This window comes from Desmodus rotundus, chromosome 4 (genome assembly GCF_022682495.2).
Source record: "Desmodus rotundus isolate HL8 chromosome 4, HLdesRot8A.1, whole genome shotgun sequence".
Taxonomy (NCBI): Eukaryota; Metazoa; Chordata; class Mammalia; order Chiroptera; family Phyllostomidae; genus Desmodus; species Desmodus rotundus.
In genome coordinates, this window is record NC_071390.1 from 96,103,914 (window position 1) to 96,128,282 (window position 24,369).

At 41.1% G+C, this 24,369-nt stretch overlaps 1 protein-coding gene across 4 annotated transcripts in view; it reads left to right on the forward strand.

Moving 5' to 3' along the window:
• Positions 1 to 24,369, forward strand: part of NFKB1 (nuclear factor kappa B subunit 1) — a 127,579-nt gene that overhangs the window by 63,963 nt on the left and 39,247 nt on the right. For all 4 annotated transcript variants that reach the window (XM_053923078.2, XM_053923077.2, XM_053923076.2 and 1 more), the window contains one exon: positions 19,252 to 19,400. In XM_053923078.2, coding sequence (XP_053779053.1) covers positions 19,252 to 19,400 — 149 coding nt within the window. The remainder of the gene's footprint in view (positions 1 to 19,251; positions 19,401 to 24,369) is intronic.

Sequence of the window (24,369 nt, forward strand, 5' to 3'; positions counted from 1 at the left end):
CAGCAGTTTTTGACCCAAAACAGCATGCCCCCATGCTCCCCCCCCATTTGCCTGATCTTACCCTGAGCAATTTTTTCTGTTTCCCTGGATGAAAAAAGTCCTCAAAGGGAAACATTTTGCCCATGGTAAAGAGTGAAACCAAAAAATGGGAGAAGTACTAAAAGGCATCAAAATCGGTGAGTTCAAAAACTATTTTGAGCGGTGGAAAAACATCTCAAAGGTTGTTTTGTACCAAATGGAGAGTACTTTGAAGGGGACTGAAGTTTAAACGTGTAAAAATAAATACATAATTTTTATGGTAAATTGGGGTTTTTTGTGTCCCTCCCTCATATGTTCATGCCTCCATTGTCAATGTTAATTGACCATAAAGGTCTAAGTTTATTTGTGGGCCCTCTAGTCTGTTCCATTTTTCTATGACTGTTTTTATACAGAACCATGCTATTTTGATTACTGTGACCTTGTAGTATAGTTTAATATCAGGTAGCATGATTCCTCCAACTTTTTTCTTCTTTCTCAATATTGCTGTGGCCATTCAGGGTCTTTAGTGGTTCCATATACATTTTTGGAATATTTGTTCTAGTTTTGCGAAATACGCCACTGACATCTTGATAGGAAGTGCATTGAATCTATAGATTGCTTTGGGTAGTATGAACATTTTAATGATGTTAATTCTTCCTATCCATGAACATTGTATTTGCTCCCACTTGTTTGTCTTCTTCAGTTTCTTCAATGTCTTATAGTATTTCAAGTACAAGTCTTCTACATCCTTGGTTAAATTTATTCCCAGGAATTTTTTTTCATGCAATTACAAATGGGATTCTTTTCTTAGTTTCCCTTCCAGATAGTTCATTATTGGTGTATAAAAATGCAACTGCTTTCTGGATATTTATTGTGTATCATGCTACTTTGTTGAATTCAGCTTTCAATATAGGATGCCTGTCCAGAAAAGTCCGACTATTGTTAATATAATGAGAATGGTTTGCGCAACATCAATGTAACCTGGCAATCAAGGAGCGTGGACTGGAATGCCCATGCATGAGCAATGACATCTTCACTGTACTAGTCAGTGAAGGCAGTAGAAGCTGCGTCATGAGCATGTGTACTGCGTGGCCATCATATTCAAAATTACTGAGTGAGTAGAGCAATGGATGTGCATCAGATTTTGGTTAAGCTTAAACATTCCCCCATGGAAACTATTCAGATGACTCAGAAGTCCGCAGCTTTATCACAATGCGCCCACTCATGCATCACGTCTCATGCAGAGTTTTTTAGCAAAACATCAAATCACCCAGGTGACTCAGCCCCATTACAGCCCAGATTTAGCACCCAACAACTTCTGGCTTTTTCCCAAAACTAAAGTCACCTTTGAAAGGGAAGAAATCTCAGACCCTCAGTGAGATTCAGGAAGTACAAAGGGGCAGCTGATGGTGATTGGGAGAATTGTGTGAGGTCCCAAGGTGCCTACTTTGAAGGGGACTAAGGCGTCATTGTCCTATATGTACAATGTCTCTTGTATCTTTTAAAATAAATGTCTCTATTTTTCATAGTATATGGCTGGGTACCTTCTGGACAGATCTCGTACAGTATCATGTCACCTGCAAACAATGAAACCGTTATTTATTCATTTCTAATTTGAATGCCTTTTATTTATTTTTTTCTTCCTGTTTGATTACTGTGGCTGGGACTTTCAGTACTATGTTGAATAGTGGTAAAAGTGGACATCCCTGCCTTGTTCCCAATCTTAATGGAAACACTTTTAGTTATTTACTTTTGAGTATGACATTGACTGTGGGTTTGTCATCTGTAGCCTTTATTATGTTGAGATATGTTCCCTTTATTCCCTCTTTTCTGAAAGTTTTTATCATAAATGGTGCTGGATTTTATAAAGTGATTTTTCTGCACCTATTGATGGGGCCATGTGATTTTAATCCTTCATTTGGTTTATGTGGTGTATCACATTTATTGATTTGCAGATATTGTACCATATTTACATCCCTGGAATAAGTCCCACTTGCTCATGGTGTATGATCTTTTTAATGTATTGCTGGATTCAGTTTGTTAATATTTTGTTGATGATTTTAGCATCTATGTTCATCAGGGATATTGGCCTTTAATTTTCTTGCTTTGTAGTGTCTTTATTGGTTTTGAAACTAGAATAATGCTGGCCTCATAAAATGAGCTTGGGTGTCTTCCTTCCTCTTGAATATTTTGGAATAGTTTCAGAAAGATAGGTGTTAGTTCTTTAAATGTTTGGTGAAATTCACCTGAGAAGCCATACAATCCAGGACTCCTGTTTGTTGGCAGGACTTTTCTTTTACTGTTTCAATTTCATTAGTTGTAATTGGTCTATTCAGGTTTTCTGATTCTTCCTGATTCTGTTTTGGAAGATGGTGCTTTTTGAGGAATTTATCCATTTCTACCAGATTGTCCAATTTGTTGGCATATCAGTGTTTGTAGTATTTTCTTACAATCCTTTGTATTTCTTTTATGTCAGTTGTTACTTCTCTTTCATTTCTGATTCTATTTATTTGGGTTCTCTCTCTTTTTTTCTCGACGATTCTGGTTAAATGTTTTTCAGTCTTATTTATCTTTTTAAAGAACCAGCACTTGGACTCATTAGTCTTTTGTATTGTATTTTTAGATCCTGTTTTGTTTATTTTTGCTCTGATCTTTATTATTTCTTTTATTCTGCTCACTTTGGGCTCTGTTTCCTTTTTTTTTCTAGTTTTTTTTTAATGTAAAGTTAGATTGTTTATTTAAAATTTTTCTTTTTTTAATTTAACTTTTTAAAGATTTTATTTATTTTATTTTTAGACAAAGGGCAAGAGAGGGAGAGAAACATCACTGTGTGGCTGCCTCACATGTGCCCCCTACCGGGGACTTGGCCTGAAACTCAGGCTTGTACCTGACTGGGAATCAAACTAGTGACCCTGTGGTTCACAGGCCAGCACTCAATCCACTGAGCCACACCAGCCAGGGCAAGATTTTTCTTCTTTCTTGAGGTAGGCCTGTAATGATATGACTTTCCCTCTTAGTACTTCTTTCACTGTGTACCATAAATTTTGAGTTGTGTGTTCTCATTTTCTTTTGTATAAAGGTATCTTTTGATTTCTTCCTTTATCTCATTGTGAATCCACTTATTGTTTAGTAGCATGTTATTTAGCCTCCATCTCTTTGTGTTTTTCAATTTCTTTTTTGTGATTGATTTCTATTGTCATACCGTCGTGGTCAGAGAAGATGCTTGATGTGATCTGTCTTCTTAAATTTATTGAGACTTGTATTGTGGCCTAACACATGGTTTATCTTAGAAAACGTTCCACGTGCACTTGAAAAGAATGTATATTTGTTGCTTTGGGATGAAATGTTCTGAAGATATCAATTAAATTCATGTTGTTTAAGGCCACGGTTTCGTTATTCTTGTCTGGGCAATCTATCCATTGATGTCAACTGGGTGTTAAAATCCCCAACTATGACTGTATTACTATTGATTTCTCCTTTTATGTTCATCAAGATTTGCTTTACATATTTAGGTGTTCCTGTGTTGGGTGCAGAAATGTTCACAAGGGTTATATCCTCTTGCTGGATTGCTCCCTTTATTATTATATAGTGTCCTTCATTGTCTCTTATTATAGCCTTTGTTTTAAAGTCTGTTGGTCTGGTATAAGTACTGCTACCCCAGCTTTATGTCCTTTTCCATTTGCATGAAATACCTTTTTCCATCCCTTTACTTTTAACCTGTGTGTGTCTTTCATTCTGAGTTGGGTCTCTTGTAGTTAGCATTTATATGGACTTTGTTTTCTTTTCCATTCAGCTACCCTGTGTCTTTTGATTGGAGCATTTAAGCCATTTACATTTAAAGTGATTATTGGTATAACATATTTATTGCCATTTTATTCTTTTAACTATGTTCCTCTTTCTTCTTGCTCCTCTTCTCCTTCTTGTTCTTGTTCTTCTTGTTCCCTCCTCCTTCTCCTCCTCCACCCCTCCCTTTGCCCCCTCTTCCTTTTCCTCTTCTTCTTCTTCTTCTCCTTCTTCTTCATCTTCCTTTTCAACACGCCCTTTCACATTTCTTGTAATATTGGTTTGTTGGTAACAAACTGCTTGAGCTTTTTCCATGTCTGGGAAGCTCTTTATTTCTCCTTTAATTGTAAATGATAGTCCTGCTGGATAAAGTAGCCTCAATTGCAGGTCCTTTCTTTTCATCATTTTGTATATTTTGTGCCTGTCCCTTCTGGGCTGAAATGTTTCTGTTGAGAGATTAGCTGACAGTGTTACGGGAACTCCCTTGTAGGTAACTGTCTTTCTCTTGCTGTTTTTAATATTTTCTCTTTGTCTTTAACCTTTGCCATTTTAGTTATGTGTCCTGGTGTGGGCCTCTTTGGGTTGGGTTCGTCTTGTTTGGGACTCTCTGCACTTCCTGGACTTGTGTGTCTTTTTTCTTCACAAGGTTAGGGAAGTTTTCAGTCATTATTTCTTCAAATAGGTTCTCAATTCCTTGCTCTGTCTCTCTTCTCCTTCTGCTATTTCAATGATGTGGATGTTGTTACTCTTAATGTTACCCCCCAAATCCCTTAAATTATCCTCATTAAGAAAAATTTTGTTTTTCATTTTTCTGCTCTGATTGTTTCCTGCTACTCTGTCTTTCAAACTGTTGATTTGATCCTCTCCTTCATCCAACCTACTGTTTCTAGTGTATCCTCCATTTCAGATATTGTATTATACATTTCTGACAGGTACCTTTTTAGGGTTTCTATTTCTTTTTTTATGCTTGGTTTCTCTTTGTTGAAGTTCTTGCTAAGTTCTTTGAGCATGCTTATAACCATTTTTTAACTCTATATGTAGTAAATTGCATACCTGCATTTCATTTAGCTGTTTTCCTGGAGAATTCTCTCATTCTTTTATTTGGGGCTTGTTTCTTATCTCCCATTTTGGCTGCCTCTTTGTGTTTGTTTCTATGTATTAGGTCGGAGGTGATTTTCAAACTTTTTAATCTCATGGCACACATAAACTAATTACTAGAATTTTGTGGCACACAAAATACATACTTTTTTGCCAATCTGACAAAAAATGGGTATAATTCTGATTTATTTGACAATCTGAAGGAAAAGTGGTCAGTGCCCCTGACTAAATGGTCAAGTATTGAATGTTTTAAAAATTCTCACAGCACACCAGTGGTGCATTCTCCTTCAGCACTTGGTCTGGGTGCTTCAGGGGAGTACCTTAGATGGGTCATGTGGGCCCTGTTTTGAATTGAGTCTTGATTTCTGCTGGCCTATTCATGCGTGAGGTTGACCCTCAGGCTGGCTGACTGTCAAGATTAACCCATACTTCAAGGTTGGCTGACTTGAGAGGTACAAGCTGTTGTGAAGCTGCTGAACACACAAAGTGAGCTTGCCTCAGCAGGGTCTTGTGCCTCCCAAGATCTCCCTTTGGATATGTTGTTTCTGAAGCTAATTGAATCCTGCTCTGAGTTGTCTGAAGCTGGCCACTAGGTGCTTTGGTTCTGGGGCCTTTTGGGAGGGACTCTGAACAGACCAATGTCAGATGATGCCTGTGACTGGCCCTGAGCAACCTGCTTGGGGCTACAAACTGATCCAGAGTTTGTGGCTGCCTCTACTAGGCCTGGGTGTGCACAGCAAGGACCAAGCTGCACACCAACACCAGCTTTTACCAACACTGGTTTCAGAGACAGGGGAGCAAAAGTCCCAAGGCACTCTGAGATCTGCCTCTGCCTGTTGGCTGCCTTTTGGGCTCAGTCACTGAAAATGCCTCTGGTGGCACTCAAGTTGTATGAGGTAAGTTCTTAGTCACAGGTAGGGGCGAGTGGTGTTCACCAGACTGATACAGGTCCAAACTCAGTGTCAGTGCTGGGTCTGAGATCTCTCAGCAAATGTCCCTGCATACATCAAATCTAATTGCTACCTATTGGATGCTCACACACCTTTGTGGTGGGGTGAGGTCTCAGGGAGTCATCAGGGTTAGGCCAGCAGAGTTTACCAGGCCCAAACCGACCAGGGTTTGGCTGTGTGAAGGGAGGGCTCTGTGCTGCTCAGGTATATGAGGGAAAAATGGCCCCTGTTCTAGAGACACACAACTCAATCTGTCCTATATTCTGCTGGGAGCCCGATCTCAGCAGGTGCCAGGCCTCCAGGAATCAGGAGGATGTGGGTAGTGGTTTCTCCCATGAGGAGGAAATACCAGTCAGCCTTGGGGGACGATGGGGCCAGTGCCCCCACCCTGAGCCACACAACTCAGTCTGTCCTTGATTCTGCCCAAACTTCAGCAGGGTGGAGTCACCAGGAGCCAGAAGGGCAGGGCCACCAGGAGCCCAGAGAGTGGGGCTAGTGGATCTTCCATAAGGAGGAGGTGCCAGTGAGACTCAAAGGAAAGTGGAGGGAATGGTCCCTACCCCAAAGCCACATAACTTAGTCATTGTCACCCCCTGAGTCTGCCCAGACATCTACACTCCAGGCCAGGCAGCTCTCTCCTCAGTAGGGCTCAATCTCTGCTGGGTGGGGCTACAGGAAGTACAGAGAATGGGGCTATTGCTTTTTCTCAAGTTGATGCTGTTTGGAGGGGAAAGCTCCACCCAAGAAAGATGGTGTCTGCAGTCTGGGAGGTTGGCTCAGCACAGGGGTCCTGTTGGCTGTCCCTTCAGCTCTCTCCCCAGAGCCACACAACCCAGTCTCTCCTAATACCACTCTAGTCTGCTTTATCCTCCCTCCTCCAGAGTCCAGGGTGAGTGGCTACACATGAGATTTTGTGTTGACCCTTTAAGAGGGTCTGTATCTCTAGCAGACTCTTGTTCTCCCTGGAGGACAGAATCCCTGCTGAGTTTCACAGCCAGATGTTATGTGGGTGCCTCTTCCTGGCTCTGGTGCTCTGGGCTAGGGAGCCTGGCTTGGGGCTGAGACCCCATGCTCCTCAGAGGGAACCTTTGCAGCTAACATATCCCTCCAGAATCTCAGCCACTGCTTGTGGGAGCAGGGCCAACCCTTTTAGCATGTCCATCCTTCCTATCATTCTCGATGTGGCTTCTTCTGTAAATTCTTGTTTATGAGACTTTTTTTCAGCTAGTCTTCAGTTAGTTATTCAGGCTGATTGCTGAATAATTTAGTTGTAATTCTAGTTTAGTTCCGGGAGGAGGGGAATGTAACACCCACCCACCATGCCACTATCTTGGATCTCTGGAACCAGCCTTTGATGGTTGTTTTCAACACATCTTACCACCTTGGCCAGACCCAGCACAATGGCAAATTGTGTGTCAGGGTTAAGTTCTACCTGAGAATTGAATGTATAAAAATTAAAGATGTTTTAGCATCTCTGCCACCAGTCTGTCTATAAATGAAAGTTACTTTTCTCATTGGAAAAGCCTAAGGGAGTACAAGTGCTTCAGAAAATTATAATAACTTTCTTATAATTAAAAATAATACCAGGGTTAGGTGTTAACTGTGATTTCAGGCTGAGGAGTTAGTAAAATTCACGTTAGTTGGTTTCATATACTCACCTTTGCTGGGACTTTTCAGGAACTCCTCAGGCAGTACCTTACAGTTGTAATAGTGAGGCAAACCCTGTCACGTGACATAACCCCAGTGGGCCCTGCAGTTAGCGTCCTTTCCGAATGCTGCCCAGGAGCTTTGCGCCCCTTTGCCGTTCCCTCCTTCCTCAGAGTAGCCAGATTCATTCAGGCATTAATTCTTCAAATAAATATGGGATAAATATAGGTACTGGTTCTGTACTGGGAGTTGGAGAAATACAAATAATAGCGCCTTTGTCTTCAAGGATCAGTCGGTGTAATAGAGGAACTAAGATACGCCCTACACACTTGAAATATAATATTGTTTGTTTCATTCACCACTAGATATCCAGCACCTATAGCTGCCGTGTATTAATTTCTGAATAACACAGGTTTTGAAGGAAAGAATGAGTGACCGAAGGGCTCTGAAGTAAAGGTAAACTTACGTGAGCCAGCCACGTGGGTGCTCGTACAAGACTTGGAGGCAGAAATTGCATTTTGGGCCAAACCTCAAGAGAAAGGTAGAAACTTGAAAGGATAGACCTAACTAGAGAAGACAACACAAGCAGAAAAGCCAGCAGCAATGGCTCAAAATGGAAGTCGCTGAGAATGGATGGAACAGTGACTGATCCTGTTGGCATGAACAGTGTAAGAAAGGGAGAGGTAGGAGTAAGGCTACACAGGTACAATGGGGCCAAGTTGTACAAGGCTCAAGAATTTAAACTGGATTTTGTAGAAAATGGGTAGATCTAAGTTTTAATATAGAAATGATATGTTCTGGTCAGCATTATGCTTTAGAAATATAAATCTGGTAGCAGTCTGCTAAGGGACATTAGCAAAAGGGAAAGGCAGAGAAACACAAGTTTAAAGAATTGTAGTGATTCTGCCCTGGCTGGTGTGGCTCAGTGAATTCAGTGCCAGCCTGGGAACCAAAGGGTTGTTGGTTCGATTCCCAGTCAGGGCACATGCCTAGATTGCAGACCAGGTCCCCATTTGGGGGCATGTAAGAGGCAACCACACATTGATGTTTCTCATCTTCTCTTTCTCCCTTCCTTCTGCTCTCTCCAAAAATAAATAAAGTCTTAAAAAAAAAAGGAATTACAGTGATTCTTCAAAAGTTAAACTCAGAGTAAGGGCTGAGATAGATAAACTAAGGCAATGAGAATAGAGGAAAGGGACACAGGTCAGAGGTTAGTCAGGGTGCAGGGCTGCCACCTGGCCAAAATTTGACAACTGATTACAAATAGCAGACAACAGAGGACTCCCAGATGAAGGGAGGATTTTGGTGCAATTGCTTAGAAGGTTGGGCTCCATTTAATAGGGGTAGAGTAGGTTTCAGAGGGAAGGCAATTTATTCAGTCTTGGACAAAGTGAATTGTAATGATGTTATGGACAGGAAATTAAGCAGATGTGATTTAAATTACAAATATCTGAATGGAGTAGTAATTAAATCTGAGAGACTAGATAAGAGTGTCAAGAAAAGAGTGATCACAATGAAGATTAGAAATAAACCAAAGACAGGTCTCTGGCAAAACTTCTCTTTGGGGAAGAGGAAGAGTGCCTTCGCAGAAGTGTCTAGTGACGTGTGAGGAAAGAGTTTTGAGAAGGGAATGGTAACACATCTCTGGCTTCAGAGAGGTTAAGGTGAAAAATGGCTAGTGCGTTTGGAAACGTGGAGTCAGTCATGATCCTTAAGCAGTTTTTCATTTGAGCAAGGGAATCAATTTGCAAAGGGCTAAAATAGATTAAGTAGGAGGTTTGGCTTTGGTGACTAGAGCTTTTCTTGCATGTTTGGTAAGGAAGAAGAGAATGGCACTCAAGCAGGTGTAAGTACCTTTTAAGAACCTTTCTCATTGAATTGTAGAGAAAATCGAATGGAAGTCTGGTTCTGTAGGTTGCAGTGTAGTGCCTGGCCCGTGGGTTTCAATAAATGCTAACTGTTACAGTTGTCCTCATCCTCATCAGGAAGGATGATGATGAGGATCTTTCCTCATCAGGAAGGAGGATGATGAGGATCTTTCCTCATCAGGAAGGATGATGATGAGGACCATCTCTGGAATAAGAAGAGTGTACGTGTTTTGTGGGCTAAAGGGAAGGGTCCTTTGGCGAGGAGGGGAGGAGGGTAATTCAAGGAGGTCTGGAATAAGGATGGCATTAAGGGCAAAACCAGAGTGGTTAGTCCTGGAAAAGGGAACAAATCTCATTTCTCTGAAGTAGGAGAGGATATGTGAAATAGCAGGGACATTTTGAGCCTGAGTATCAGTAAGGAGAAGAGAGGCTGAAGAGACCCGCAAGCATGGTTTCCATCCTCTCTCCACTGCAGGTAATCTGCTTTAAGCATGAAGAGATAAGAATCACAGTCATTTATCTTCAGACATTTTAAATTATCTCCTTTAAACCTCATGAAAATTCAAAGATTATGTATTTGTATTCACATTTTACAGATGGGAAAGCAAGTCAAAAAAGCTAAGTAACTTTCCCAGGAGTGCACAGCCAGCAACAGCAGGAGCCAGGGTTCAGAGTAGGTTTATCTGACTCCAGAGCCTGGGCTCTTCATTGAAAAGAAGCTCAGCAGTTCGAGATCTTGGAGGTGTAGGCATGCACTGTGTCATAATGAGGTCCTGTGGGGTGGTTATTCCTGTCAGTCACCAGAGCGAACGTCATAGAAAGTACATCTCATTTAAGGAATAAGAGGATGTGAAATTGGGGTGATTCAGAAATGTGAATTCTGGGTATCGCTGAGGGTGATAATAAGGCAAGAAACAGAAAAGGTTTGAGTGAGGTGCTAAGACTTCAGTACATGGGAGAATATCTTATGGGCAAGAGCAATGAGGGTGGGAAGAGGGAAAGACAAGGGGTGTCTTGGATTTTAAGAGGAGAGCTGCTACCTTGGTTTTCCAAGGGCGATGATTCACGAGTCACCTTCCCTTCACTTCCTGCCAGCTGCCAGAATTCCTGCCCCTCAGCAATTGGATTCCTCTCGCCATAGCAAGTCCAGAGTCCCCCCTCTACCCGCACCCCACACCTGCCCCCAACAGGCACCCTTTGCCAGCTTAGGCTAATGTCCTGCTCTGGTCTATAATACTCAATCCTCATGTAAGTAGCCTGCTGAGAAGCTATACTAGGATCTAGCCATTTTTTAAGACAAAGTAACAAAAGGAAGAATATAGTTACCTTATTTTTACCTACTACCTAACACAACTCTTTATATTTTCATAACTTGCCTTCCATAGATAACATTTTGACCATGCATTCACTAAAGAAGTCAGTATTGAATGCCCACAGCAGGACAAATACTGCATGCACTGGGGATATAACGGGGAAGAAATCAGTATCCCCACATTTATAGAGCTTCTATTCTCGTGGGGAAGTTAGGAAACAAAGAAAATTAGTAAACTGTGAAGCATTTTAAATAGTAATGAACACAGGGAGAAAAGTAAAGCAGGGAAAAGGAGGAAAGAGGGCAGGGATGGGAGTGTGGGAGTGGTTACATTTTGCAGAGGGGTCGGTCATGAGTGAAAGCCTGCCTGAAAGAAGGGCATTCCTGAAGGAAGGTAAGAGAACCTGCAGAAAGAGGGTTCTAGGCAGAGGACAGCACACACAGGCGCTTCCAGGTGGGAGCTAAGCTGGTGAGGTCAAGAACAGCAAGGAGGTTGATGTGGCTGCATAGGATTAGTAAGAAACAAAATTGAAGAGGAAAAGAGGGTTAGATTGCCCGGGGCCTCATATGCCATTGTAAGGACTTTGGCTTTTAAGATGGAAAGGCATTGGAGGCTTTGGGTGGTTGTTTTTAACTTCTTGTATGGAAAACGTTAGTCATACATACACGGAATAATATAACGAGTCCCCTTGTGGTACTGATCATGCAGCGTCCACAGCTTTCACTTTTGGAGGACTTTGAGCGGAGTGGCAAGTCCGGCATGGCCTGACTTGCACGGAATCATTCAGGGCTGCGGGGAAGCAGGGCAGGCACGAGAAACTGAGATAGGAGCAAAAACGGAGGAGGCAGATCCTGGGGGCTTGAAGCCAGGCGCTGGCAGCGAGGGGTGAGAAGTGGTCACATTCAGCATGTGCTTTGAAGTTTCTGACTAGATATTATATAGCTGATGCTTTGTTCGGAAAAAGAATTTGAGAATGTACGTAGTGTAGTAAGGAGGGTAAGAGATACAGGAAAAAAAATGGTACCAAAATACCACTATTTTAAACATCATTTTCTGTTAATAGTAAACCCAAGTTCCCAATACAAGTGGCATATAAGTGAACATTTGTAACACAATTCATCCATAAATTACAAATTGTCTACTCCTTCCATATTCTTTGGCAAGCATGGGTAATTGGGCCATGGATTTATTTAGTTGTAATTTGTTAATGAAGTAATGACATCTGTTGAGGTACAAGTACCCCAAAATTCTTGGAGGTAGTGATAGTGTGCTACTTGATTTTCTGAAAGAAGTATGATTTATAAGAAGCTGTATTTGATATAATGAAACTCAAAATTAAAACAGGGCATCAATAAACAAAAAAGAAATTCCAGGTCAAAGTGTGACAGAAAACTTAAAACTTTTAAAACAGGGTTACTGTATGCAGAGATTTTCTTTGTCTTCTGTGTAGTCGATGAGACCTTCTTAGCCTGTTCACTTGTATTTAGTGGTGCAGTTAAGCCCTTCCAGTCCCAGCCTAACGTCTGCACCGTATGCGATGTCGCTCGAATAAGTAGGGCATTGAACACGGTGAAAGAACGTGAACGTATTAACACAGGTCCAGGAGCACTCTCTGTGGAAACAACCATGTCATCCACAGCGAGTGGTCACAGAGGATATTTTCATGTCATTCCACCTTAATAAGAACACCACACTTACATTCAGAAGACTCAGGATGGCCCCCAAGGTCCTCTGCATCCTGGCTGTCTGACCTTGTGTTAGGTCACTTATTAATCTGTCTGAACTGGTTTCCTTGTGTGCAGAATGAGGATGATCGTGCCAACATGGTCTGCCTCACAGGGTCACTGAGAGGCCCGGGGGTGACACAGACTATTTGTAAATAAAAGAGGAGAGAAACTGGTGCTTCCACGGTGCCTGCCACGTGCCAGGCACTGCGCACTGCTCGCTCAGCCCTCTCAGGTCACGTTACAGTGTGGGGCGTGAGGCTCAGAGAGGTGCTGGGACCTGTGTGAGGCCACTGAGCTGGAAGAAGAAAGAGCTGGTATTTGATCCCAGATTGGATCAACCTGAAATCCCCTGCCTTTAAAAAAAACAAAACTAAATTAACTTTACGGAGCATCTTCCTACTCTATGCCAGCAACTGTGTCAAACATGGTTCCTTCCTATCTTGTTTAAAAAAGGTTATCCTGTACTTCCTGGGTGCTCTACAAATAATAAAGACCAATAAAATCTGACAGTGTTTCATCACTGAGAGAAGATAAATTATGAAAATAATGTTCTTCTGTTTTCCTTTCTTCTCCTTCTCCCCTCCCCCATCTTCTCCTTCTCACTCTCCTCCCCACCCTCTTCCTCCTCTTCATTTTATATTCTGACTTGCAGTCTAACAAAGAAGAGTCAGTGCATGCTTTAATGATGTCTGTGGCATGATGTGTTTTATGAAGGAAGCTTGCTTGCGGGAGTGCACTTCTGCCACCTGACAACTCTCTCTGAGACCTTTCTCACAACACATACCACCAAAACCAAACGAACAGGTTTTTCAGGAATAAGTGTCATGCACCAACACCATGCTGTGAAAAGGAGAGCTGCAGAACTCTGGGCAGGCTGACAAACAAAAGAAAAAGCGATCAAGCCACATGGCACCCAGTGTAATGCAAAATGTGAGTGGGCTTTGGAAGTGGACAGACCCAAGTTCAAAGGGCTGCCCATCCAATCCAGTCATGGAAATGATGGCAATTTACTTCATCTTTTTTTTTTTTTTTTATCAACTAGGATTTTCTTTATTGGTGTCTGTTTGCTCAAAATGAAAACACAATCTTCTTAACACGTTTGTTAGACCCCGGAATAGTAAGGTTTTATATCTACCACTTGATCTGCAGATCAAGTTTACTTCATCTTAATGTGCCTCGGCTCCCTTGGCTGTGGAATGGGGTACCACTACCGACCCCACAGGGCTGATGTGAGATTGGCGGAGTTAACATGGTTCCTTCCCTTTCCTTCCATAAAAAAACAGCGAGTTAGGACATAGAGATATATGTATGCTGGGAATTTAGCAAGCAAGAGAGGTGAGACAGTAACCCTATAGTTGCCAATCGGTTTTACCATTTTTTCATTGCAGTAAGTTGCCTGTAGTTTTCCTTCCCTACTACAATGTCATTCTCCCAACAAGGGACAACAGTGGAGTTTTGTGAACTAAAGTGGTGAGGAGCGTGTCATGGAAGAAGCAGAATTAGCCTTCTTCCTCTTACCCTTGAGGAATGGGTGCTTCTAGGTAGCGCAGAGAAGGCAGGGACCCCCCCAGGTGGTAGGAACCACTTAAAGGAAACTCGAGGCATGGTGGTGAGTATGACTGAGGAGATAATCAGTAGGACTCACCAGAGAGCCTCTGCACATGCTGTCCTTCCTTTCAGGAATACTGTTCTCAGCCCCCTCATCTCCTGCTCACCCCTCCCCTTATTCCTCTCCCGGATTTTCTTCCAGAGCTCAGCCCTCATTATTCCCTCAGGATGCTTTCTCACACTTCCTGACCAGATCACATCCCTGTGAGATACGTCCTTAGTGCTTCACTGGTACACATTTGCATTTATTGCTCAGATTCTTTGGTTAGTCTTGTTCCCACTCTTTAATTCCCATAAGAACAGGGGTTGTGTCTCTTTTGTACTCACTGTGTATCCCTTCATTCCCTGACTTACTGCAGGGCGTGAAACACAGGGGCTTAAAAATCCTCATTGACTGAACGGATACATTTGGTTATCAATGAGGTAATAGCCAGGATAGGAGAGTTGGTATTTGAGATTGCTGATCCCATTAGGTTCTGAGTAATATATCAGTTCATTTAATCCTTAAAAACAATCCTGTGAAGTAAAATGTGTCATTACTGTCATTTTGAAGACGGACAAACTGATACTCGATGGTAGCCGCCCTTCCCTGTGGACCCCTCTAGGACGTGGCAGCAGAGGGGTTTAGCCCCGCAGCCTGGCCCCTGAGCTCCGCGAATTATACGCAGTGCTCTGCCGCTTCAGCCATACGGGACGAAGTCAGTGCCAGTCAGAATAGATTTCTGTTGGAAACCTGGGTTTTCCCCTCCCCCTCTTCTTTATTATCATCTAATTAAAGGGATACATTTACTTCATCACTCCAGGAGAAAAACTAAGCAGAAAAGGACGACTTCATGCGCCATGTCTCACATCCATGCCGACTTTACGTTCTTCCGAAGTGATTTGGTCACATTTACTCAGCACGTGAACTGGACATTTCAAATCCTAATTCCCAGAAAATTCTAGACTACTTCTCTTAGTCACGTTTAAAGAATCAGCGTGTACTTTGCCAGAGCACGACAGAGTTGTTTTAAGTAAAAGGAGGTGCTTTGCCTAAGTTTGGTGTTATCCGAGGCTTTGACTTCTATTTCGTACTTGAAAAGCAGATCTAGCCTGTGGTCCTCAGGAGGTACTGAATCATAAAGCTCCTGGAAGAAAGGTTCATGTCCTCAAGGAAGCCACAAAATCCTGAGCACCCCCAGGAATGATGGCGGTTCCCAAATAACACAGTTATTACTGGAAAATTAATAAAGCCCGATAAAACATGGCACTCTGCAGAAAAGACTTACCCTAAGAATAAAAGCGGCTTTAATTAGTCATTTATACTAGCCACCAGCCTTCAGACAGGATTTAAAAAAAATTATCTCAGGGCAATTGTATAATTTAAAGATCTCTAGGTAGAGTACACTAGAGTAATAAATAAGGTAGTAATTAACACTTGTGTACTACAGTTACTTACTGGATAATGTTCTAAAAACTTCACATTCATTGACATGTAATTCTCACAACAAACCTGTGAGGTCCTATTATCATCTCCGTTTTACTGACGAGCAGTTGGACACTGTCCAAGTCCACCGAGCTGGTAAATGATAGAACTGTCTTTATACCTATGGCCAGTCTGCCCATGAAGTACTTGCTCTTAAAATGTCCCCTTGATAGCTGATTACTCAAGTTGTGATCTTTGTCTCCTTGGCTGTAACCGAAAACTCAACTGTGTTTAAGCCATTAGTGTTTAATTAAGAGCCTGATATGTTCAGACTCTTTCAAAAATAACCCAGCCTTTCTGGAAGATACTCTTGCCTTCTATAAACGTAATTTTCAAGGGAGCCACTATTCAAAGAAATAAAACGGAGGCTGAAGAGAGATAATCAAATTCTCCATAGAACAAAAGAGTTTCTGAATCAACTGCAAATAGTTCTCAGCTGTTGTAGCATTTTATAAATCTTCCACCCCCCGTGTTAGAATCCCATTTTCCTCATTTGCCATGTAATTCGAAAATAATTTTTTTTTCTGTTTCGCACTTCAGCTTTCTTCTTTCAGTCAGTATTTTGGAAAGTCCGCAAAACCCAGAGCCCTCCCTGCCCTCGCCCTGTGGTCTGTGTAGAAACCAGATGATGCCGTGCTGACTTGAGCTCTTTCGAATGGCTCAGATAGCACATTAGTCACTGGCAAATTTTTCAGGTACCTTTACCTCAGAGACTACTCAGTTCCTCATTCTTGCCACCCCTTTACCATGAAGTAAGTAGCAAGAAAAAGATGTGAGTACTTTTTTGAGGACCCTCCCACCTCTTTCTTTCAGCGACTGATTCCTTCCTTCACAGCCGTGACACTGAAGGGCCCGGACATCCACAGTGATTGGGCTTTAATCGCTAGATTCCCTCTGGTGTCCTGCTGAAGTGTAAAGCCCGCCCGACTTCACCTAAGTGAAGCATTTCAACATGCTTTACACCATTGCATCTCTGTGCTTAGTGCTTTCACCGTTCATTTCCTCCTGAAGAAGTCCCTGTGGAGTGTGTCATCAGAACAAAGCCTAACTTGGGATGTCAGCGCCAAAGGCTCAAAACTGGCGTCAGTGATCCAGGGCGGATGCAGGATCAACAGTCAGCTCTGGAGCAGATCCAGAACTTTTCATTCCCTCTCCTGCCCTGACGGCAAAGGGCAAAGGCCTTTCTGCCTGTTATCAAGGGAAAGCAATAAATTCATAATTACTTTTATACCCAGAGGGTTTTATAAAGTGCTATGTGTGTTTAAGAAATTGTTTATTTGTGATTTGAAGTGGTCAAACCCTTATTTAATCCTAAATGTTCTTTGTAATTAGCTTGCTCTACAAGGAGTGGAGACCACTCCCACAGGTGGCTGTGCTCCTTGGGAAGGACTGTTAGAGGTTCAGAAGCAAACTCTTACATCAGCTTTGAGTCAAGGTTCAGGCAGACAAGCACCAAGGTTTTGGAGGGGGGCACGCTGTGGGTTAGAGAGAAGTCTGTCTTTTGCTGGGGTGCGTGGATCTTCTCTCCCTGAAAACCCTCTGGGGAATATCCCAGCTCTTACCAATTTCTGCTCAACTCTTACAATGAGAGATTGGATTGGGAAAAAATCCATACTGGAAAAATCCTAGCAAAACCCTGCATCAATGGAATGTGAATCTATTTGTTGATATTATAGAAGAAGTAGACTGGTTGAAAGGGATTCTGTCTGTTTACAAGAAATTTTATTGGCAACTGTAGGTTCTTCCTCAAGTTTGCTAGATGGGATTCCTATCTGTTGGGTTGGCCAAAAAGTGCACTTAGATTTTTCCTTAAAATACACATTTTTCATTTTCATCAATAGCTTTATTGATTTGGATATTTTGAGACTGTCAGCTATCTCCCGCATAGTAGAATATTGATTGTTCTCTATTAATGTCTCAATTTGATCGCTATCAACTTCAGCTGGTCTACTCAACCATGGAGCATCGTCCAGTGAGAAATCTGCAGCACAAAACTTTGCAAAACACTTTTCACACGTTCAGTCAGTCACAGCACCTTCTCCATACACTGCACAAATCTATTTTTTTTGCATTTTAGTGGCATTTTTTCCTTGAAATAATAAAGCATAAATGCCAAAAATGTGGCTTATTTTGTTACATCTTCAATATTAAAATGGCTACACAGAAATTTACCAATTTTGATAAGTTTTTTAAATGCACACTGATATGACAGCTGTCACAATACAATCTAACAAAATTGTTTCGAATGTAGTTAAAGACAACTAAGTGCTACTTACAGAGCCATCTTACGGAAAAGACCCAACAAACTTTTTGGCCAACCCAATACTTTCTTTCACTTCTGAGCTACAGACTGCTTGTGCATATTAAAATATTTCTAATGATTGCATAATTGAGAGACTGGGTTTAAGTCATACACTTCCTCAAAAAGAAACAATGTGAGCTGAGGAGACAGAATGACAAACTCTTAATCCTAAAAGTCCTGTGTACCAGGAAGCCCGCTCAGTTCTAGGCAGACTAGGAGGGCCAGTCACCCTTTGAGGAGACACAGGGCATTTCCAACAGTTTGGCTGAACTTTCAGAAGCATTCTGACTTCCAGATTCAGGAAGATAAAAATAAAGCCATAATCTTTTCTGTTAGTATGATTTTAGTGTTCGGCTTTCTCAGGGAAGTAATCTGTGGTCTGCTCTAGAGGTCTTAGGACCAACTAGAGGAGAAAGGGTGTCCAGCCTCTCTTTGCTTAAATCATAATTATCGGCCTGACTGGTGTGGCTCAGTTGGTTGGACATCATCCCATGAAGCAGAAGGTCACTGGTTTGATTCCCAGTGAGGCCGTAGGTTCAGTTCCTGGTCAGGATATCTACAAGAGGCAACTGATTGATATGTCTGTCTCACATCGATGTTTGTCGTCTTCTATTTTTCCCTCCCTTCCCCTCTCTCTAAAAAATAAATAAAAAATTTTTAAATGTAATTATCCCCATGCTATTTCCTTTGTATTGCTTTCATTGTCATTTTAATGGTATAACAATAAAAAAGATAAGTTACCTTAAATGAAAAATTTGATTTTATAAAATAAGAGCTAAATAGGTGTCTCATTGAAGACTTTGCACCTTGGAAGTACAAGTATTGGAGCTGAAGAAATGGACTGTGACCTGGGCATATGTAATTCAGTTGTCAGAGGTCAGAGCAGAGAGTGCTAGGCTGAAGCACCCCAACAAACCACTGCAGGCCCAGTCTGTGAGTTTGGCTGTCCGCTGACAACCTTCCCAGCCAGGTCCTGGCAGTACTCTCCCCCCAGCCCAGTCTCGTGGCAGACACATCGGACGCACTGTTCCTGCTCACGTCTCTCCTTCCTTTGATTTCCATTATGTGTCTATCCCAGTTCTGATAGGTCTTTAATCCAGCTGTTATGACCAAAATTGTCATGAGGGTGCAGATGAAAAGGCATTCCTGGTTAGTAGGCAGAGGATACTCCATGGCTTCACGGCTTGCTCTTTAGGATGTTCCAACTGTAACATTGCAGACTGTGTTATGTACATGGACTGCTTGCTGGAGTAGATCCTCCACAAGCACAAAAACCACCATTGGCATTCTGATTTATTTCCATCCTATCGATTGTTCATCACGTATTTTTAAAAAGTAGAGCTGCGATCATATATGTATAGGTATGCCTAATTTTGTATCATACTTTTTATACTTACTGGTCTGTCCTAAGCATTTTTCTACATTGCAATATAGTCAGATGTACTAATTTTTAAAATGTGCTTCTTACATAGATCTGCAACTATGTGGGACCTGCAAAGGTTATTGTTCAGTTGGTCACAAATGGAAAAAGCATCCACCTGCATGCACACAGCCTGGTGGGGAAGCACTGTGAGGATGGGATCTGCACTGTTAATGCTGGACCCAAGGACATGGTGGTCGGGTAAGTGAGGGGCCGTGCTGCTCTGGCAGGTAGGAGCAGGTAGGACCTGACACCCGAGGACTTAGACTGAAAAGGCCCTTTTCATTAGGGGCATTTCCAAGTCCCGCAGAAGGCCTAAACATGAAAATGTGTTCCTCAGTCGGGTTCTGAGGCATAAGGTACCCACATGCCTGATTTCCCTGAGACAGCTCAGTTTGCACCTGTGGTCCTGGCCTACTTACTTATAACACCCCTTTTACTCTCAAAAATAGCCCAGTGGAGATGACAAATTACATGCTCATTTGACCTATGACACATTTGTGCCACTTTTAGCGATATTTTTCATCTGGAAATAAAATAAGAGCAAATTAGAAAAAACATAACTATGCATAACTAGCAGAAATGAACACTTTATGAATGCCTTTATGCACTTGATGATTCCTTTCTAATGAAGTGGTGACTCAATTTATAGTGTGAACATTTTGAGCATGAAGTGAATAGATAAATATTGTTTCAGTTCTGTGCTGCTTAGAAAGTGTGCACAGATAAGAAGCCAAGGAATTAAATTTGTTTTGGCATTAATTAGACCTAAAATGTAAATACAAAGTGATATATTCATATAAGGTTGGTCAGACAGATCAATTTTAAATGAAAGAAATATTATAAAAATAAATTCAGTCCAAAAGAAGTAAGAATTTTTATTGATTTTATTAATTTTTATTAATTTTTAAAAATATCTTTCAGGGTTTCCTAATACTGGTTTAAATAGTTTATGATAAAATCCCAGTTAATCTGGACTATTGACTCAAAAGAAAGGAGTTGCTTAAATCAACTGTAATTAAACTGATGGTAGCATTTCAGGCTTTGAATTCCGATCAAGTTTCAAGTTGGTTGTTACTGGGGAGGTTGAGCTTTCATGTTCCTAGGCATTTCTTTGTTTGACTGTGAAAATATTCAAGTGTGAAAAACCTAGAGAGAAAGCATTCTTTTAAGTCACTAAAATCTGATTCTTTTGATGTTCAAAAAGAGACTCTAGATTGGAGGAAGAAGCTTAAATTGATTTGAAAAATTCAACTGTGCTTTATATAAACTTGTTTCAACATCCTCTTGAAAGATTGGCCTGTTTCCTGTTGTGTGTCACAGTTGGTTCACCGTCTGTTTTGGATACCCGTACAGCTCCTGACTGACCTGTGAGAGCTTTGAAGCGCAGGGTAATTGTCAGAGTTTCAGACTAATTGATCCTTAAGTGTTTCGGCAGATTTACTCCAATAGGCTGCTGTCAGTTTGAAGTGTTTATTCTCTTTGGTCCTGTTTAATCTGTGATAATCACATCCTTCGGAGGAAATTATAGATGAAGTTCCCTACTAGTAATATTTGTTACTATAAACCTGCCAGTATGTTGTCTGTAATTTGGTGTTTCTGTGGTTCGATTTAGTAATCTTGCAGGATTCTAGAAAGAACTAATGGTTATTTATTTTGAGACCTACAGCAATAGTCAAAGTAAATTCCCTGTTTCTAAGGAAAGTGAGGAAATTCTTTACTCTTATGCAGTGCTAGAGTATGGGGTTCAGTAGTTGGGAGAACTCATTCATTCATTCATTCATTCAACAAACATTTTGATCATCTAAGCTCTTTAATTTGATCATCAAGATGTCTGGTCGTAGCACCGTGGGATGTCCTAACCCTATACAATGTCACTGAGAAATTTAATCAAGAAGATGCCACTTGGAAGTTACAATAGACTCAGTAGACTTTTGTTCAGAATGTTCTATGAAATATTGGTACTCCCTTTATAATTTGATTTTTAACTGAGAAACTTTTGCTTGCAGTGTTTTCCAAAATGCAGTATTTCCTTCATGATTCATTTGTCTCCCTCTCCTCTCCCCTCCGTTCTCCTCCCTTCTTCTTTGTCCCCCCTCCCCCCGTCTCTGACTTTTAAGTTTCCAATGTCAGAACCTGTTGCATTTCAGTAGGAAAAATATGCTAGTAGTCTGGAAAACAGAATTCTATTTCCATTTTTGTCACACTTAACGGTAGGATTGGGGACAATTTGCTTGACTTTTTGAGGACTTTAATTTCTTCCTTTCTAAAATATGTATTGAGCTACAAAATTTACCTCCAGGCTCTTTACATCCCCATAATTGTAGACTGAACTAACATTAGCTAATATTATGAAATAGCATGAGCAGACTTGCCACATACATATTTATGGTATGTCATCGATTATTTATTTAGTTCTAACTTGTAGGTAAGAAGAGCACACAGAGAAATTTAGGAAGATAGCCAGCACCGTTCCTTAGGCTTGTCAATACTAGAAATGAAACCAAGATAACCTGTTTTCAGTCATATAGCTTAGGCTAAGAGTAGTATAGATTTATAAGGAGGGCACCGACCCAACACATCAAAAAAGTTATGTAGAAATGTAACTGAGAAGATAAATAATCTTTAAATAACTAAAAACAAAAAAATTACCTTTCTTTGGAGTTCTCAGTAAAATTTAATTTCTATTTTCAAAGATATTTTATCTATATTAAAATACTCATGATGGTAGGCTTGATTGCATTAACTTGGCAGATTTGCCCTTTTTTTTTTTTTTTAGTTAGCTTTAATTTTGTCTTTATATTTCTTATTCATTGATTTAGTTAGCCTTAAGTACTGGTCCTCCTAAAAAATCTTAGTTTGGTATTATATTTTTGACCCTGAATATCAACCATTTGTCTCAACACTTTAGTTCTCTGAAATTTCCAGTGATTGAAACTGCTCCTTGACTTTGCTTTAAGCCACCATTCTGGCCCCAGTCACCGTGCCCTCCTTCTGCTTGCTTCCTGACAGCCCTGATTTAGAGAGGTGTGAAGTAGGGTTTTTTTCTTAACTAACATTTATGGCATGTAGCAATTGGTAAGCACTAGAAGCAGATACGTACTCTATTTTTTGTATATAAAAAATACAACAGAGGAACATGGCCTCCCTCAAGGACCTAGTGCAAACCATATCAAGTTGCCGTTTTTGAGGGTCCAGAAACAGTTAATTATTGGCAATTTCATATGGGTCAATCTTGATACACACAAAAGGAGTGTTTGGAAAAAATAGACAAAGTGTGGACTGAAATTGTTAAGTACCTGTCCAATTTCCAAATGAGGATGTGAGTAGGAGGTTGCTCTTAAATCTTGTGCCAGCAGGTCAGTGTTCACGGCCAGGCGGAGGGGCAGCTGCAGCGTGCCAGCTCGGTGACACCGGGATTCACACCTACCCCGAGGGCGGCAGCAGCTCCCAGGTGATGACGATGATGGAGACATCTGGCCCAGTGCAGAGGATTTCAAATCTGGCTGCTAGTAAACGTCACCTCTGGTTACTTAAAAAAACACTGCCATCAAGCCCTACTCCCACCAACCTGATCTCATTGGCCTCGCAGTGTAGACCAGTGGTCTCAGCCTTTAGGGTGCTGAGGAGTCTCCCGGAGGAGCTGTTAGAGCACGGTGGCTGAGCCCCACCCTCCGAGTTTCTGATGCAGTAGGTTTGGCAAAGGACCCAAGAAATTACTTTTTAATAAATTCTGAGGTAATGCTGATGCTGCTGGTCTAGAGACCTCACTTTGAAAACCACTGTTTTCAAAGGTGTGGGGGAACGTGGCATTTTGGGCAAGAAACAGGATTGTAGTCTCAGTCGTATTGTTAGCTGTGATGACCTTTATTAGTCAGGTTTTATTAAATACTGTAATATTGACCCTTTGGAGCAAACCATTCTGTGATTTTTTACAATACTCATAAGCACCACTATCAGGCTAAATAGAACAATCCCGTCACCCCCCAAAGTCTCTGTGTGCCCCTTTGGAGTCACCCCCTCCGCCCACCCCAGGCCCTGGCAACCCCTGATCTGATTTCTAGCCCTGTAGTTTTGCCTTTCTGGAGTGACATACAAATGGAATCATGCAACAGGTAGCATTTTAAAATCTGGCTGCTTTCATTCGGTGTCATGCATTTGAGATTCCTCCAGCTTGATGTGTTTTTCAGTAGTTTTAAATAAGGAAAAATTATTATATTTGCCCACATATTTACTATTTGCAGTGCTTTTCCTTCTGTTTCATAGTCAGACTTTGATTTCATTTTCTTCTGCCTGAAGCCCTTTCTTTAAATTGTTTTGTACTGTTGCTCCACTGTTGGTAAATTCTCTCAGTTGTTAAGGTGAGAGTGTTTTTCTTCCATGCCCTTAAATAGACGCTGCTCTGGCTTGCCCTGTTTCCAGCACGAAATCCCATCATTCGTACTTGCGTTCCTATTCACATAGTGTGTCTTGTTTTCCTCTCTCAGCTTTTCAGATTTTCTCTGTATCACAGGTTTAAGCAATTTTATTATAATAGGCTTTTTCTTCTTGTGTCCTATGCTTTAGCATTCATTAAAACTCTTGGGTTACCGGTTAAATCTTAAAACTTTCCAGCCATTGTTTTTTAAAATATTTTTCCCATTCCTCTTTTTCCTCTTCTTCTGGAACACCAACCCTATGTATACTTGGATGTGAAATTGTACCACAGCTCAATGATGACCAGTTCTTTTCGCATTTTTTTTCATTTTTTATCCTGTTTCATTTTGGGTAATTCTATTACTGTGTCGTCTGGTTTGCTCATGTTTTTGTTTGTTGTGTCTAATGTGTTCTTAATCTTGTGTATTTTTCTTCTCTGATATTGTAGTTTTCATCTCTGCAGGCTTGTTTGGGGTTTTTTTCTTTTTTTTAAATATCTTTTATGTCCCCATATAACATACTAACTTTCTCTTTTCTTGATCATTGACTAACGGACCATTATCCATAATAGCAGTTTCAGGGTACTTGCCTACAAATTCTGTGTTCTGTTTCATTCCTGTATGTGTTTCTATTAGTTGATTTTTATCTTTATTATGAGTTATATTTTTCTACTTCTTTGCATGCCTAGTAATTTTTTATTGGATGGCAGACATTTTGAATTTTGGATGTTGCATGCTGGATTATTTTTGCATGC